The following is a 19,730-nucleotide window of genomic DNA, read 5'->3' on the forward strand; positions in this document are numbered from 1 at the left end:
CTAAACAGTGACTCACATGTCACTCACCCCCTCCACACAACACCAGTGGGGGGACGAATAGGTCATTATTACAGAGCATGGGAGAAAATCACTACAGACACTTGGGTTCTAGCAATTATCCAACATGGTTACTGCATAGAATTTCTACAGTTCCCTCCAAACATACCACCAAAAGCACAAAATTTAACAACACACCATTCCAATCTCCTAGAGATAGAAGTGCAGGCACTATTGCAAAAGAATGCAATCGAATTAGTGCCAAACACACAAATAAACACAGGAGTTTACTCACTGTACTTTCTGATACCAAAGAAGGACAAAACACTGAGACCAATCCTAGACCTCAGAGTAGTCAACACTTTCATCAAATCAGACCACTTCCACATGGTCACACTACAAGAAGTATTGCCATTGCTAAAGCTGCACGACTACATGGCAACCTTAGACCTCAAGGATGCTTATTTCCATATACCAATTCACCCATCGCACAGGAAATACCTAAGGTTTGTATTCAAAGGAATACATTACCAATTCAAGGTACTGCCTTTCGGATTAACAACCGCACCAAGAGTCTTTACCAAATGTCTAGCGGTAGTCGCTGCACACATCAGAAGGCAGCAAATACATGTGTTCCCATATCTAGACGACTGGCTAATCAAGGCCCATTCGTTAATAGAGTGCTCAAATCACACAAATCATATCATACAAACCCTCTTCAAACTAGGGTTCACCGTCAATTTCACAAAATCCAAGATTCGGCCACGCAAGGTACAACAATACCTGGGAGCCATAATAGACACATCAAAAGGAGTAGCCACTCCAAGTCCACAAAGAATTCAAAATTTCAACACCATCATACAACGCATGTATCCAACACAAAGGATACAAGCAAAGATGGTATTACAACTCCTAGGCATGATGTCATCATGCATAGCCATTGTCCCAAACGCAAGACTGCACATGAGGCCCTTACAACAATGCCTAGCATCACAGTGGTCTCAAGCACAGGGTCACCTTCTAGATCTGGTGTTAATAGACCGCCAAACTTACCTCTCGCTTCTGTGGTGGAACAACATAAATTTAAACAAGGGGCGGCCTTTTCAAGACCCAGTGCCACAATACGTAATAACAACAGATGCTTCCATAACAGGGTGGGGAGCACACCTCGATCAACACAGCATACAAGGACAATGGAACGTACATCAAACAAAACTGCATATCAATCACCTAGAACTTCTTGCAGTTTTTCAAGCACTAAAAGCTTTCCAACCAATAATAGTTCACAAATACATTCTCGTCAAAACAGACAACATGACAACAATGTATTATCTAAACAAGCAGGGAGGGACGCACTCCACGCAGTTAAGCATGTTAGCACAAAAAATTTGGCATTGGGCAATTCACAACCAAATTCGCCTAATTGCACAGTTTATACCAGGGATACAAAATCAACTCGCAGACAATCTCTCTCGAGATCACCAACAGGTCCACGAATGGGAAATTCACCCCCAAATACTGAACACTTATTTCAAACTCTGGGGAACACCTCAGATAGACTTATTTGCGACAAGGGAGAACGCAAAATGCCAAAACTTCGCATCCAGATACCCACACAAACAATCCCAAGGCAATGCCCTATGGATGAACTGGTCAGGGATATTTGCTTACGCTTTTCCTCCTCTCCCTCTCCTTCCTTACCTGGTAAACAAACTCAGTCAAAGCAAACTCAAACTCATATTGATAGCACCAACTTGGGCAAGGCAACCCTGGTACACAACGCTGCTAGACCTATCAGTGGTACCCTGCATCAAATTGCCCAACAGGCCAGATCTGTTGACACAGCACAACCAAAAGATCAGACACCCAGATCCAGCATCGCTGAATCTAGCAATCTGGCTCCTGAAATCCTAGAATTCGGGCACTTACAACTTACCCAAGAATGTATGGAAGTCATAAAACAAGCAAGAAGGCCATCCACCAGGCACTGCTATGCAAGTAAATGGAAGAGGTTTGTTTGCTACTGCCATATTAATCAAATACAACCATTACACACAACTCCAGAACATGTAGTGGGTTACTTGCTTCACTTACAAAAATCTAACCTAGCTTTCTCTTCCATTAAGATTCACCTTGCAGCAATATCTGCATACCTGCAGACTACCTATTCAACTTCCCTATATAAAATACCAGTCATTAAAGCATTCATGGAGGGCCTTAGGAGAATTATACCACCAAGAACACTACCTGTTCCTTCATGGAACCTAAATGTTGTCCTAACTAGACTTATGGGTCCACCTTTTGAACCCATGCACTCCTGCGACATACAGTTCCTAACCTGGAAGGTGGCATTTCTCATCGCCATTACTTCCCTAAGAAGAGTAAGCGAGATTCAGGCGTTTACTATACAGGAACCTTTTATACAACTACACAAAAATAAAGTCGTCCTAAGGACCAATCCTAAATTTTTGCCAAAGGTTATTTCACCGTTCCATCTAAATCAAACAGTGGAACTTCCGGTGTTCTTTCCACAGCCAGATACCGTAGCTGAAAGGGCACTACATACATTAGATGTCAAAAGAGCATTAATGTATTACATTGACAGAACAAAGAACATCAGAAAGACTAAACAACTCTTTATTGCATTTCAAAAACCTCATGCAGGAAACCCAATTTCAAAACAAGGTATAGCCAGATGGATAGTTAAATGCATCCAAATCTGCTACCTTAAAGCTAAACGACAGCTGCCCATTACACCAAGGGCACACTCAACCAGAAAGAAAGGTGCTACCATGGCCTTTCTAGGAAACATCCCAATGCAAGAAATATGTAAGGCAGCCACATGGTCTACGCCTCACACATTCACCAAGCACTACTGTGTAGACGTGTTATCCGCACAACAAGCCACAGTAGGTCAAGCTGTATTAAGGACATTATTTCAGACTACTTCCACTCCTACAGGCTGATCCACCGCTTTTGGGGAAATAACTGCTTACTAGTCTATTGCAGAACATGCGTATCTACAGCGACAGATGCCATCGAACTGAAAATGTCACTTACCCAGTGTACATCTGTTCGTGGCATCAGTCGCAGTAGATTCGCATGTGCCCACCCGCCTCCCCGGGAGCCTGTAGCAGTTTGGAAGTTACCTTCAATTATTTATATATGTATCATCTCAACCTTAAATAAGTGCATACTTAGTCACTCCATTGCATGGGCACTATTACTACAATTCAACTCCTACCTCACCCTCTGCGGGGAAAAACAATCGAGGATGGAGTCGACGCCCATGCGCAATGGAGACAAAAGGAGGAGTCACTCGGTCCCGTGACTCGAAAGACTTCTTCGAAGAAAAACAACTTGTAACACTCCGGCCCAACACCAGATGGCGAGCTATTGCAGAACATGCGAATCTACTGCGACTGATGCCACGAACAGATGTACACTGGGTAAGTGACATTTTCATTTCCTAATTGTATTGACTGTTACTAGCTAAAAAACAAAACAGCCAAAAACATGTTATTGGAAGCCCATTGTGTCTCAAGGTAGCAATATGTTTTTGTTTAGCAATTGTGTTAAATGCCACCAAAAGAGAAGTATAATGTGTGAATCTCCCTCATCCCAACATATAGTGAAAGTCATTGTGCGTTTTTTGGATTTGATGTTTTGGTACTCTATCTGGTACGAAAGGCTGCAAATTACTTCTTATTTTTTGTGAAGGTGTTTAGCTGATTGGCGACACATCCTTCACTTGTATTCCTGATCCATGTAGGTTGATGACTATTTTAAATTGGTTAGTATGTTTTATTATGTGCAGGACTTGTTTGAGGTTTGGTGGAGTTCAGGTAGTTTTTATAATATATCAAAAGATTCTCTGGATGAACAAGGCAATGACCAGGTTGTGATAAGTGTACTAAAATAGGCAAAAGTTGCATTTTGTGATATTAGCTTATAGGTCATAAAGGCGGTAGTTGGTAGGTGTCAGGTGTTTTGTGACTGTCCCAGCATCAACATTTTCCCGTGCATTAGGAATGAAGTATTTCCATCTGTATGTTTTAAAAGACACATTATTACTTGATGTTATGAGGATAGAAATTCAACATGATTTTTGCAAATGACGTGCTGGTTAAGGATTTGCTTGTTGCATTGCACTTGCATGTATGTATTTAAGTAACGTTTTGATTGGAGTTGTTTTGTTGATTATTTCTTTGTTGATAGTTTTTCTGGGAGATGTTTGTTTGTTTGTTTGTACTGTCTTCCAAGGGGCTTTGGCTTGATGTGTATAATAGGTGATTTCAATTTTCTCCTTGCATTCCTCAAGTTGCATAGTTCTCTTGTTATTCGTCGGACCTAGCCCTTTTTGCAGAGTCATCTCCAAACCTTTTGCCTCCTTCCTCCTATTGTGTCTGACCTGTTTTTGTTGGCTCCAGGACTCGGGGCACTTTACCACTGCTAACCAGTGCTAAAGTGCATATTCTCAAAGTCTGAATTGTATTAGTGATTGGTTAATCCACGATTGGCATATTTGATTTACATGTAAGTCCCTAGTAAAGTGCACCAGAGGTGCCCGGGGCCTGTCAATCAAAATGGTTCTACTTGGCCTGCAACACTGGATGTGCCACCCACATAAGTAGCCCTATAAACCTGCCACTGCAGTGTCTGTCTTGCACTTGTAAACTGCCAATTGGACCTGGCAAGTGTACCCATTTCCAGGCCTAAACCTTTCCTTTTACTACATGTAAGCCACCCCTAAGGGTGGCCCTAGGTAGCCCCATGGGCAGGGTGCAGAGTATTTAAAAGTCAGGACATGTGCTTGGGTGTTTTACATGTACTATATGTTGAAATACTGCCAAAATAGTTTTTCACTATTGCAAGGCCTATCTCTCCCATAGGGAACAACGGAATTGCCTTTAAATACATTTTAAGTGTAATTTTCCCAGTGGGAGCAGATAGAGAGATATGGAGTTTGGAGTCTGTGAGCTCACAATTAAAAAATACATCTTTTTGCAAAGTTGGTTTTTGGATTGTAAGTTTGAAAATGCCACTTTTAGAAAGTGGGAATTTTCTTGCTTGCTTAACCATTCTGTGCTTTTGCCTGGCTACTGAATACATGTCTGGGTCAGACTGACAGTTGAGCTGTTTGTGAATTCACTCTAGACAGCAGCACAAAGGGAGCTGAGATGTGCCCTGCAAATCCTGCTGAGTCTTCCTGGGCTGGAGTGGGAGGGAGAAGCTGTCACCTGCACTTGAAAGGGCTGAGTCTGTCCCCTCATAATATAGTCTCCAACCTCCTAAAGTGTGGCTGGGGCAGGGCAAGGAAAAGGCAGGGTCTTTTGCACTACGAATACTTTCCTTTGAAGTGTGCCTACTTCAAAGGCAGAAATGAGTATAAGTATTGGACTGCTCACCCCACAACTTTAGATTACTTGTGGATCAAGAGGAACTTCTGCCAAGGAGAAGAGCTTGATGCTTCAGGAGGACCTGCCACCCTGCCTGTTGCTTTGCTGTGCTGACCTTCTGCTTCTGCCTTAAAAGGGAAAGGACTGGACTTTGCTTTCTGAAATCCTGCTTGTGAAGTTTCTCCAAGTACTTGGACTGAGCTTGCCCGCTGTTCTGAAGTTTACAGGACATCAAAGATTTAATCTGCCAGCACCTAGGCTATCTTGCTGAGACCCCTACATTGCCAAGTGGTGCCACATCCAGTCCCTGGGCCCTTGAAAGGAGAAGCTGGTTAACCGAAGATGGAAAGCCACGTACTTGAGCTGAGCGGCAGAAAAACTGATGCAACACCTCCACTGCGGCTGAAAAATTGAAGCAGCACCGGTGAAATAGACACTTTGCCAGTTCAGTGCGGATTCATCACTGCTGTGTATGTGGATTTTCCACGCCTATTCACTGGCCGTCAAAATCTTCAACATCACCGCACGGACCTGAGGCTGCTTGTCCAGAAACCAACACATTCCTTCCCTGTGAGGAAAGAATTGATGCATCGCTTATCCGGTAGAGAAAGAATCGATGCATGGCTTCACTTGCGAGTAAGGAACCAATGCATCGATTACTTTTTGACGCATGCACACCTCTGCGGCTGTATTTTTTACGCATACCAGTTACTTTGTGCTAAAACAAAACATCCATTGATTTCTATGGATTAAGACTCTTTTTACTGTAAAAACGGATATCTCTTTGTTTATTGTTGGATTTTTGTCATTTTGATCCTGTTTTATCTAGGTAAATATTGGCTATTTTTCTAAACTGGTGTGAAGTCCTTTTGTGGTGTTTTTACTATGTTACTGTATGTGTTTGTACAAATACTTTACACGTTGCCTGATGGCTTGTGCCAAGCTACCAAGGGAGTGAGCAGGGGTTATCTGAACTGTGTATTTCCCTTTCCCTGACTAGAGTGAGTGTCCCTACTTGTACAGGGTGTAAACTGACTGCCAACTAGAGACCTCATTTCTAAAATTATTTTATAAAGATTGGGTGGAACATGCTGACTCAGTTTATTGTGTTGGTGTTTTAACTGATGTGATAAAAGTGTCCACTACCAATAATGTGTATATTCTAAAGTTCTTTGATTTATATCTTGGTGTCTAATTAGTCTAGATGTGCAGGAGGTGTCTTTTACAAAGTTGTAGATGTTAGTTTCCTCAGCTGATGAGACCAAGTTTCAGATGTTGAGTGATAGGGATATTAATCCTAGTCTGTAAAAATTAGACCAAGTGTAGCCCTCTGCTGTGCCAGAAAGATGACGATTTGGCCAAAGATATATAATTGCAGTGCATTTTCTATTGCATTGTACTGTTTGCTTTTGCAAATGTCCCAATCTATATTGATACCTCCAATAAATGTGTAATTCTTTTTTGCTGTTATACTGTGTGAGAGGTGTTCCAGTTGTGGAATGTGATGGATGAAGTTGTTGGTTGGTAGTAGATGGTACATGGTGTATAAATAGAGATTCCGGTACTGGGAGAGAGTACTTAAAATTTTGAGACATTCAAGGGATGATGCGGTGGAGATTGGTTTACATCTCAGGGAGCCAGTGTTTGACGGCCTACGCTTGGGGAACAAGACAGTTCATGATAGTTTGAGTGTTCATTGAGCCATATCTCACTTATGCCTAGCATGTCTAAATTGAGTACATAAGTAAGGTTGGGAATGGCCACTTGTGTGTTTGTCATCCTAGCATTAACTAAAATGCAGTTTATCGTAGAGGGTGCAGTTTGCTTCTAGATGTTGCTTCACTGATGTTAGGTTTCTCTCGTCTTTAACATCTTTACAAGTATGCTGCCCTGTTTTCAGTGTTTGTTTAGTGGTTGTTTCTCCGATTTTTCCAAATCTCTTGAGATTGGTGCTTATCAGTGTTTATTCAGCTGTCTAAACCCCAAAACAGACCTTCCAGTGTTTACAAACCATGCTCTTTTTTTTGCAGTGCTGGTCATAAAGCATGTAATTAATTTAAAGGGTATGTCATGACTTCCATTCCCACTGAATGTATAGTAGACTGTTTTAAGCATAGAAAGTATGTGTACTGCACCCACTCACACTGCTTATTATCGTCTCTCTCATCGCATTACCTCTCTCACTCTGTCTGGATTATAGGACTAATGATGAAATAAAAAAAAAATGCTGCATTCAAATGATTTAGTTACCAAATTCCTGGACACATTTGGGGATCATTCTCCTATTTCTTACTGGGTATTATGATATTGTAGGGGTGGCCAACACTGCGAACAGCATAATACCCTGTGAAACCTTTAAACCTGTGATTTACACCAGATTAATTGGTAGCCCAGCATTCTAAGGCACCTGAAAGTTGATGCTTTAAGTATGCTCTCCCCTGCTTCTTTTGCACTCTTTGCCTGACTACATTAAGATGACTCTGATATAGTGTGGACATTCATAGCTGCCAAGTGTCCCCATGACACATGTCTCACTTTAAGTCAGCCCTTATGTTTTAGTACAACAGACATTGCATTGTATTCGGGATTGGAGTTTTGCTGTTAACATTGTAACATGGGCTCAAAAACCCCAGGAGTAAAATGCAGCTGGGTTAAAAAGACAGGATTATCTGAAGATATCACACATAACAATAGGACACCTGGAAGCTATTCATTCTTCTGGTATGTGGAAAGTCTTGCCATGCTTTCTCCACAATACCATGTGCATGGTGACGGCACTCTTTACTCAGTTACCTGTCACTATTCCTTGCATGGAATCTTTAAAGGTTGGAGTTTTTGGCAGATGACCCACACTATCAACACTTACTTATTAGAAAAGGGTATGGTCTGTCAAAGGGTCCTACCCATTGTATGCCTGTGGGTAAATCTGATAGTACACATTGGCTGAGATTCTTAGGAGTCAACAGTGAAATAATTATATACTGTCAAAACATTAAATATGATTATAATATTCTCAAATTTTCTACAATGTATAAAATAATTTAATCAGCCCTAAACATGCTTCTATACCCTGCACCTTTCAACTGTGTACACAGAACCGGAAGAAACAATATTTTAGTGATATCCGTAAACAACAAAACTCAAGCAGAATAACCTTTGACAAGTCTTTCTTGCTGTTACCCTGTATAACAATGTTACATTGTATTGGCCCCTCAGAAATAAATAAAAGTGATTCTCTTCCCATTTCCTTCCTTTGATTGCTGTTCTAGTTTGTGATTGTGCAGCTTTTTAGGTTTTGTGTTTACACTGATGAAGGCTGTTTCACTTTTGATGGTTTTATCACTTAACATAGGTTTATACCTAAAACCGGATAGCCTGTGTATAAGCAATAGTCAATGAGATGCTTTAGAGGGAGGCATGTAGTTATCAACGCTGCTAAGTTTATAATCCATAAATTCTTGTCTGCAGCAGCACCTAAAATTTGAAAAAACAAATCTCCAGAACTTGGGTAACTCCACACTTCCCAAGACCTACTGTAAGCATAGACTAAAATTATCTTCTTTTATAGTGGATTGGATCATATTGCTCTGTTGGAGTAGTGACAAATGTACAGGCATAGTTATCAGGCCAACATCTTCTGCAGTCTAGCAAACTAAACTACTGACTACTTTCCCATGCAGAGCTAAAAGGTCTTTGTACTTCAGTTCATTTTCCAGTTGCATTTGACTGGTGCTGGCTAGTGTTTATGGTGATAGTGATGTGAGGCACATATAATATTTTATATTTGCTTTCTTTACTTTATTCATACAAAGTGGATAGGTATTTTATTTATTGCATCCAGTAGAGGAAATTAATCCTAACTGAACAAAGCATATTGGCCCTGTAGAGAATGGCTGTGTCGCTGTTGTTCTAAGTAGTTTATAATATTCAATGTGGTTGAAACGATCTGCTGGGTATGAATGAGCCCTGGCACAGTTAAAGTATGCACCAATATAACAGTTAAGCACTGTCAAATGCTCAAGAGATAGCTCAAGAAAGATAGAGATAGGGTTACATAGATACGGTTCCATAGATGGAGAGGGTTGAATATATTGAGTGTTGCATAGATAAAGCTAGTGTTAGATTTAGAAATGGAGCTGCATAGGTAGATAAGACAGGAAATTTGAATCCTTTTCACAGTTTAAATTACTAATACAGTAGTTGAATGCCTATATAAAAGACCATATAAGAGCACCTAAAACAAACTGCAAAGGCATATAAGCAATTTATACAGGAACTCTGAAATCAAACTGGTCTACACGTACAACTGTATTCCTCAATTGAAATAGATGCAAGCATGACATAACAGGAGTGCAGTGAAAAATGGTCTTCATTTTGTGCATACTAAAAAGATGACAACTTCATAAAGAATGGTTTCAAATGGACACAATCTGAAATAGCAGTAGTCAAACAAAGGCCACTGCAAAAGGAATTTACAACATCATGAGCAGCTAAGGACGAAATATGCCCCATGTTCATAGCAAAAATTAAATGAAGAGCTGGTAGAAATTGCCTTGCTAGCACTTCAATATCTAAACACAGAACAACAAGCATTTGCAATGCAACATGTCTCACATTTGCTTGAGTGATTGCTATTGGCGTTGTAAATGCATAACTGGACTTTTCTTGCCACATAAATTGGTCAACCCTGCCGTATAATTTTGTCTTCTCTGCCACATAATCCCAGTGGCCCTTGATATAAATAAGCACTTCCATTTACCTTCTTCCTCTATCTGCAGCAAACAATATAAATATTTCCATTTAATATAGTGTAGTATCTTGACTGTAATGCTCAGAATAGCCCCTTGAGGGCACCACAATAAAAATAACATTTGTAAGAAACATGGTCAGGTAACCATATAGTCAGCCTCCAGCAAGCATAACTCCATGAAAACAGAATGGCAGAACGTACTGCAGTGTAACCATATGTTTAGCGCCTAGAGAGCGTAGAGCATTACGATGGGCCTGGTGAAAGCCCGGAGAAGTTGATTACAACATGTTGAGAGACAGCGCATGCACAGTACCTAGGCTTGACCTAAAAAAAAAAAAAAAAAGGTGGAACAAAGAATAAGATTACCCAGTAGCAAGCAAGGATTTTTAAAGGACACTGGCATACACAAATCACTGACTGGCTGGAGCTGAACCTCACAAACCATTTACAACAGGTCGCTAAACAACAGCGCATGCGCTCTCTAGGCTCAATCCAAATACATTCCACTCTCCTGAAACATAGCAAATGCAGCATAAGAAATGTGTTTATATGCACTAAGGAAACACTGACGTCTTTCCAAACAGATTTGCAGCAGTGAAATCATGACACAGAGGCTTTCATTAGGGGTTTGGTGGGTGGAAAAGGCCGCCCGCCAAACACCTGCAGTTCAGGACACCGCCAGTACGGCCACCTTCCATCTGGCCTTATTATGTGTTTCCCGCTGGCCCTTCGGGAAATGCACAACAACATTGACGCCGGATGATAATCCAGCCGACCGCAATGCTGTTGTGCGTCAGGTGCATCATCACCCATTGTGCAAATCACTGTTTGCAAAGCCCTGGGGCACCTGGTACCCTGTCTCTGCCAGCCTTTGCATGGAGGTGAAACCACATACGTGTTTAGAGAGGTACAGCATAGTGTAGTGATATTTATGTACACACATACTCACTTTCACACAACACGCATGTGCACGCTTTGAAATGCATGCTCATATGCTTACAAAATACAAGTCTATACATTTTATAGAAATGTATGTGTACAGACATTTTATGTGCCTATTCTGTATGTATGTGCATAAGCATATACTTATGTATATCAATATAAAATGCAATCATTGATAGTGCCTACTCCAGCACACACACATGTCCAAAGGCATTTTAAGTGACATTGGTGTGTGTGTGTGTGGGTATATATGTTTGATGGCATGTGTAGCTGCAGATACACATGCTGTGCATTATCCTGCCATCTAGTGTTGGGCTTAGAGTGTTACAAGTTGTTTTTCATATATGTATGTGTGTATATATATATATATATATATATATATATATATATATATATATATATACATACATACACACACATCTATAATGTATACATATTTCTCTAAACTTAATATATACATGTTTGTGTTTCATGCTCTTGGTGATCGGCAAGTGACAGCGAATTTAGTAAGGCAACCTTTAATATGTATATCTGTTGCAAATAGACAACCCCCGTGAATGAGCATGTGTTTTAAATGTGTTTTTATCACCTGTCTGGTAACTCCAAAATATAAAGCCAGGTTGAAATGTTTTATTTTCTTGAATGCTAGGCTGGGCGACACTTTGCTGTTGTATGCTACAAATATGTGTCGCAAGTTGCTCGTCTTCAATCTGTCAACGAGAAACAATGGGCTGCCATGGCAATGGGTGAATGGTCAGTATATAGGTGCCAACAATGTAACCTTTACCGGACACAACATAAGGGTAATAAGAACAAACTCTCTACGTCGGCACCTTACAGAATAGAGTGAAATCATCCTCTTTTTGCACACATTGCATTTAATCCCACATGTGCCAAGCTAGTCTGACAGATGTTTGTGGCCTTGGGGGTGTGCCATTGCAGTTTACTGCAGTCTTAAGTCCGAGGGAGTGAAGTGTGCTCTAAACTGGCAGTGCGCTTCCACTGGATGTGCACTCTGGGCTCTGTCTGCCGAAGTGGGAGGAAGACCAAGCCGCTTCCCGGGATGAACTTGTCATTATACAATAAGTTGCATCAGAATGTGCCAGGGCTAGCATACTGAGTCAGTTAGTCACACTTGGGACACAGGACTGGGACAGAACAGCACAAGAACAATGGGTTCCACTCTCAATGATGGGGCCTCGAAAGCAGAACCTGCCAAACACAGTACTTCTCAGTGAGGCGCTAGACTTAGAAGCCCGTGTTCGTCCAGCGCCCACGTGCTCCCAGTGTTTATTGTCCTGAGGTATTATCAAGATTTGTTTTTCTCTGACTTAGTGTTTAAGAAATTTGTGCCTGGAATTCTTGGCAACCTACAATTTAGGCAAGCACACAGCTTAGTTTGAAAATATAAAACACTAAGCAAGTCCGCGCCCAGGGATTATCGTTGCGCTGTTGGTTAAGTGGGCTAGCAATAAGAGGATTGCTTATTAATTTTATTTTTTAAAGTGAAATGCGAGTTTTTACCTTTGGAACAAGCTTGCGATTTTAAAATAGCGGGCATATATACGAATACTGAGTGAGGCTAAAAAACATCTGAGCGCTGGAAGAATTACAAGCAACACAATCTCATTCTTTGTATGCACTGCAAATGTAAAAATATAAGATTTACGGCCTTGTTTACAGCAGAGCTCTGAAAGACGAGCACTCCTCTCCAGTGCTCCAGATGAAAGTTCAAAGTAGTCCCTGAACACATCTTAAAATGGGGAGCAGTGTATTAAGATAGTAGTTGGTCTGATGTCCTGTGAGGACAAAAAATAACATGCATTTGCAATGCAACGGTTCTCGCATTTGGTCGACTTAGAGCTATTAGCGTTGTAAACTCCTAACCGGAGTTTTCTTGCCACATAAATTGAAAGGAAAAAAACGAGGGCCGTCGCGCTATGTAAAACCCAATGTGATTGCACTGAAATTTAAAACCATAAAACTGAGCGTGATCACACTATGTAAAACCCAGTGCGATCGCGCTGCATGGAAAATAAAAAGATAAAGTAGAGCAGAAACCAGGCTGAAAACATGGAGCCTCGTATGTTTTCAGTAGTTGGCCGGTGCGCTCAAGGAGGGCCAAGCACCGGAAAAGGCATTGCCTATGCATGCCTTTCACTAACGAAAGCAAGCGGATTCTAAAAGGCAAGCCCACGAACCAATGAAAGTGACAGGTGTGACATAAGCGTGGTTAAAAGCCCAAAGAGAGATTACAACAGGGACGGAGCGCTTGACCCTAAAAATCATTAATAAATGCATTAGGTTTAGCCTATGTGATTAACAACAAGCTGTTTTTTGTTGTAAGTTGTAGCTTGCTGAGTATTGTACTATAGGAGTTACAGAAAGTCTGTTAAAGTGTTATGGCTTGTTTATGTAAAAAAAGGCATTATATTATCATGTTACTAGTAGTTTAGAAGGGGTAAGTAATTGCAAAATTTTGAAAAATGAAAGAGGAAATTAATAGAATGAATTGTTGTAATAGCAATATTATGTGTTTAGAGGAGTTCTGACAACTTTTGGGCCTAGTGTCACTGCACCTGCTGCACAATTCAAATCATGAACCCTAGTGCCTCCAAGATAACTGCATTGGTGACTGTCTGTTTAGTAGTAAGACATAGCAATACTCAGTGTTTAGTGGTTCTGACAACTTTTGAGCCCCTAGTCAGTGCACCTGCTGCACCATTCAAATCATGACCCTAGTGCCTGCAAGGTAACTGCACTTGTGACTACCTGTTTAGTATTAAAATATAGCAATAATTGGTGTTTACTGGGGGGGCCTAGAGCTTTTGGTTTCAGTGCCACTGCACTTGCTGCACTATTGAAATCATGGCCCTAGTGAAGGAACAGACTGCAATCACAAAACTCAAGGAATACTTTTAGAACAGGCACACGGAGGAAGGAGGTTAAAACATCTCTTCAGATCACCACGGAGCGTGCTCATGTAAAGCACTGCAAATCACTTCGTTCGGCTTTTGCTTACGTGCAGACGAAGATTAGCTCTTGTATATTAACTTTATTCTTTATGTGCAATGTTTATTACAACATTTAGAATTTGATCACAATGATCAAATATATTAAGTTGTCAAAATCATCCAATAATGCCTACAAAGTGCAAAGAAAGGTACTGAGGCATGAATAGAAAATACCACAAACATTTATAGGCTAAAGTATCTGCTTTACACAACAGAGTGATGAAAAGCAAACATTCCCGCATACTGTTAGAAGCTGTCTGCTTTTCCATGGGAAGAGATATTGTCTTGTTGTTTAACAGTCCCTGAAGTCTGACAGTGAATGGGGCTTAAACATTGTGAGTTGTCCAAGATGACCATATGTTAGTGTGACACCGAGACTTAAATGTACTTTTGTCATTTGAAATCTTCCAGCTGCACACGTAATTGCAAATTGTGTACAAATAATATAGGCTATACAGTTTCCAGGAGTGCATTAAATGTATATGAACTGATAATGCTGATAATAAAGGGAAATTACATTAAATGCAAACACATATTGCACTTAACACGCAGATTTAAATTAAGGTCGTCCTTTAATTATCAGAAAAAGACACAAACTACAATCCAGAGATTTGTATTAAGCTACTACTGGCTTCATTTAGCCCTGTATTGCTTTTCAGGCAATTCAGCATGTGGGTTATGGTAACGCTTTGAAAATGCACAATATTATTCAATGAAATATCAAGATGATAATGCAGCAACCCCCATAATAAAGAAAGCAGCAGAGACCAGTTCAGTTATTAAGTGTTTTTTTTTATAACACCCATAAAATGCACTTATGCATTCTCTAATAACTCGGCCAAAAATGCTGCTTTAGTAGGAGATAAGTATTATAAATGTTTGCACCAGGGGAAGATAAGTATTGGTAAATAGTAAATGCTATGCAGCCTTAACATAAGAAAAATGTCCCACTCACTAAAGGGGATTGGAATGAGTACTTGGGCCTTGGGATACTGATAAGAGAAACTACTTTTAAGATATATTAAACACAATAGATTGCAGGCGAAACCTAAAAAAGGTGGGGCACTAAATAAGATTACTCAGAAGCAAGCAAGGATTTTTAAAAGACACTGACATACACAAATCACAATGACTGGGTGGAGCTGAACCGCACAAATGTACAACAGGTCGCTAAGCGACAGCGCAAGCAACTGTCTAGGCTCGGTCTAAAAAGGAAACTGTAAAGTAATAAAGGAAAAAACAACACTGAGACTGAAGATAACCATTTTTCTACTTGTGAAAAGGCAGAATGCTAGTGGCTGTAGTGGGCTGACTCACTTCCCCATGCAGTATGCTGTAGTGGGCGGAAACTAAATGCGAATGGCGCAACAACAGACCAATGGATGAAGAGAGCTGTCCGAAAGTCTCTATAGCTAATACTATTGTACATATAATATCAGTAAAATCAGAAGGGCTTGACTGACACCAGACGTAAACAACAACCTCAGCACGACTGGTGTAGAAAGTGCAGATTTTGCTGATGCAAATACTGCTCTTTACTTGTCATTTGGTTTCACTGCATCTGGTTTTATTTGTGTAATCTAGGTCTTGGTCTGCTCTTTCACGTGTAGTCGTAGCTAACAAGCAAAGGTGTACCATCTAGGTCTCCTAAAATTGAAAGAACTCAAGTGGTATTTAAAGGCCATAAACATATCTTTTCGAAGACAATTAAACAGCACAGCTACATTTTAGAAAGGTCAAGCTTCTGTTGTGAAGTGCCAATTTCTGATTACTAAAAAAATTGTCTTTTTCTTTAAAGGTCGAGTAAACGTTGTTGACTTGCAACAGGTAAATATCTACGATTTTATTTTTATTAACCCATTGTATCTATCAATCAGAAATTATGCAAAGCCATGTAAGGTATTGTGCGCAAATGCCAGCGGTGTAACACATGATTATCAGTACAGGCATATAAAAATATGCAATTATCAGATGCCTTTCTTGTCAATCATATATGCTTGCTTCTTATTCATTGGGCTTTCCTCCCTCTTCTTGTTTTTGTCCCTCCGACGGAGCACAGCATCTTTACCACTGTATTAAATATGAATGAGCCCTATCTTTTGACAGCTTACAATCAGAGTGCTACCTTTTTAGTTTTGTTTGAGCACTCCATGAAGGTGCTTGTGTTTTCTTGCTCACTTCTACCTTTTCTGCTTCCCTCTCATACCTACACTTGTCTGCTGTCGCTCTCCCAGCTCCTCTGTTCCCTCCCCATCCATTTGCGTCCTGCTCTGTTTTTTTTCTCTGCATCCCAACTCCTCTGTTGCTCCTCTACCACTCTTTTGCTATCCTGCCCCTCCCCGTCCCATATTTCCTTGTTACTTTAGATTGTTAGAGGGCCTGGCAGCTGTAATTTTATACCTGCCAACCCTTTCTCTAAAGCAGTCGCACACTATATATTTTTTAATTTACTGCTCCCAGATAAGCATGCCTGCTAACTTGGAACAGTATTTTTTTGCCTATTCTGTTCGACATAGGCAAAACCAAAGTTCAATTAATGCTTTTGAACGTGTCTGAAATACAGTACTTCAGTAATAAAAGGAAATTTAGTTCCTAGAAGCACTCTATTGAGCACAATTTCACATTTTCACTCCTTCCTGGATACTCCATTTTTACTAACCCTTCTAGCCACTTTCTCATGGACAAAAAGGAAGGTTAAAGGCCGAAGCGAGTTGGCAAAGATACAGAAGGGACATTGTTTTTTTCATAGTACTGCCTGGAGTATATGGAGCTCTTAGCTTGTGTCTGTAATTGAAGTGAGGAAACTAGCATTACAATCGCCCCATATTAGGTGATGTGCATCTCTGTAATGAGAAGGGGTGTGGTCTAATGACATCAACACCCTATATCAGGTGTGCATAATTATTAGGCAACTTCCTTTCCTTTGGCAAAATGGGTCAAAAGAAGGACTTGACAGGCTCAGAAAAGTCAAAAATAGTGAGATATCTTGCAGAGGGATGCAGCACTCTTAAAATTGCAAAGCTTCTGAAGCGTGATCATCGAACAATCAAGCGTTTCATTCAAAATAGTCAACAGGGTCGCAAGAAGCGTGTGGAAAAACCAAGGCGCAAAATAACTGCCCATGAACTGAGAAAAGTCAAGCGTGCAGCTGCCACGATGCCACTTGCCACCAGTTTGGCCATATTTCAGAGCTGCAACATCACTGGAGTGCCCAAAAGCACAAGGTGTGCAATACTCAGAGACATGGCCAAGGTAAGAAAGGCTGAAAGACGACCACCACTGAACAAGACACACAAGCTGAAACGTCAAGACTGGGCCAAGAAATATCTCAAGACTGATTTTTCTAAGGTTTTATGGACTGATGAAATGAGAGTGAGTCTTGATGGGCCAGATGGATGGGCCCGTGGCTGGATTGGTAAAGGGCAGAGAGCTCCAGTCCGACTCAGACGCCAGCAAGGTGGAGGTGGAGTACTGGTTTGGGCTGGTATCATCAAAGATGAGCTTGTGGGGCCTTTTCGGGTTGAGGATGGAGTCAAGCTCAACTCCCAGTCCTACTGCCAGTTCCTGGAAGACACCTTCTTCAAGCAGTGGTACAGGAAGAAGTCTGCATCCTTCAAGAAAAACATGATTTTCATGCAGGACAATGCTCCATCACACGTGTCCAAGTACTCCACAGCGTGGCTGGCAAGAAAGGGTATAAAAGAAGGAAATCTAATGACATGGCCTCCTTGTTCACCTGATCTGAACCCCATTGAGAACCTGTGGTCCATCATCAAATGTGAGATTTACAAGGAGGGAAAACAGTACACCTCTCTGAACAGTGTCTGGGAGGCTGTGGTTACTGCTGCACGCAATGTTGATGGTGAACAGATCAAAACACTGACAGAATCCATGGATGGCAGGCTTTTGAGTGTCCTTGCAAAGAAAGGTGGCTATATTGGTCACTGATTTGTTTTTGTTTTGTTTTTGAATGTCAGAAATGTATATTTGTGAATGTTGAGATGTTATATTGGTTTCACTGGTAATGATAAATAATTGAAATGGGTATATATTTTTTTTTGTTAAGTTGCCTAATAATTATGCACAGTGATAGTCACCTGCACACACAGATATCCCCCTAACATAGCTAAAACTAAAAACAAACTAAAAACTACTTCCAAAAATATTCAGTTTTGATATTAATGAGTTTTTTGGGTTCATTGAGAACATGGTTGTTGTTCAATAATAAAATTAATCCTCAAAAATACAACTTGCCTAATAATTCTGCACTCCCTGTATGTGTTGGTACTTTTACCAAGAGCTGTTTTCTTTGTTTTTCAATGTGAAGCAAAAATTACAATTCTGAAATGTACTGCTTGCGTTTTTCCATATACATTTATTGCATTGTCATTGCAGTTCCAAAATACCCATTTGTGCTTTTCTGTTAGAAATATTTCTGACAGACATGCAGTATGCTAAACGAGAAACATTGAAATAGCTCCTGTTTCAATATGATTTACACCCTTCTGTTGTGAGCACTATTATTTTTAAGCACCCCCAAAACAGCAGTGATGGGAGAGAAGGCATAGTGACAAAAGGTAAGTAGCATCAAATAATTTACTTGGCCTTTATGAAGTAGGCTAATTGGACCTACAGCTGTCCCACACATACTCCACCTATGAGCTAAAACACCACCAGAATTTGATTAATATTTAGTATTTCATTGTTTTTAATTCTTGTAGGGACTCTCCTCGCTGCCATGTAATGAATAAGAACGTCCTTGTGTGTGTGTGTGTGTGTGTGTTTTTTGCTGTGATTCCCACGGTTTGCGGGATGTCTAACTTCTGCAGTTAATTTTTTCACCCGATCTGCCCTGTCTGAGTTGGCTTGTGATCTCCTTTGTCTTAATAGCTGCTCGTGAAATCTGATCTCTACTACTGGGGGTTCTAATCAAACCGTAATCTGTAAGTCCCTTGTTTTCCCCCTTTCCCTGGTCCTGTAGTTCATAATCAAAATATTCTTTAACATCAGTTGTTGACTCTAGTTAGCATATTGTTCAGCAAGACATGTGATCACCTCTGCCGTCTCTTTTAAAATGTCTTCCTCCTTAATGTTAAAGGATGTTCCTGAAACTCTAATGTATGATTGACAGTTAGCACCTTCAAGCATTTCAATATTGTTCTCTAGTTTTGAATACTACGGCATATTGATGAAAGCGGGTAAACTATCCTTAAACAGTCTTTATTGTTGTGCCAAAGTGGTCAAGTTCCTCAGCTCTACTATTTTGAAAAAGACTTATGACCTCAGTGCACGTTTGGCAGTCATGAGACCACCAAACTCGCGGCGGACCGCCAAAGGACCAATGGCATGACGGCAGTCGGGCTTGCAGACTTCCATAGCACCGCTGATCTCAGTGCCGTCTGGCTGATTAAAACTCCTCTTTCTGTCAGCCTTTTTGAGGCTGGGAGCCCACCATGAAAAGGCTAGTGTAAAGGAAGTGCAGGGGACCACGGGGGAGGGGGTACTGTGCTGCCCACAGCTATATCGTGGGCAGTGTAGGGGCCTACCTGCCCAGCATCATCAGAAAGTGCATTCCGAGGGTGCTAGAGTGTTAGGATATTGGCCTCGGCTCCCTTAAGATCAGCCTGG

The 19,730-nt window shown here is 40.8% G+C and overlaps 1 protein-coding gene across 1 annotated transcript in view; it reads left to right on the top strand.

Annotated features, from left to right (window-relative positions):
* The window catches only part of UFL1 (UFM1 specific ligase 1), a 329,946-nt gene that overhangs the window by 58,231 nt on the left and 251,985 nt on the right, over nucleotides 1-19,730 (top strand). The window contains exon 3 of the mRNA XM_069235525.1: nucleotides 15,901-15,929. Within this exon, the coding sequence (XP_069091626.1) occupies nucleotides 15,901-15,929 (29 nt within the window). The remainder of the gene's footprint in view (nucleotides 1-15,900; nucleotides 15,930-19,730) is intronic.

The sequence above is a fragment of the Pleurodeles waltl genome, chromosome 5 (genome assembly GCF_031143425.1).
Source record: "Pleurodeles waltl isolate 20211129_DDA chromosome 5, aPleWal1.hap1.20221129, whole genome shotgun sequence".
NCBI lineage: Eukaryota > Metazoa > Chordata > Amphibia > Caudata > Salamandridae > Pleurodeles > Pleurodeles waltl.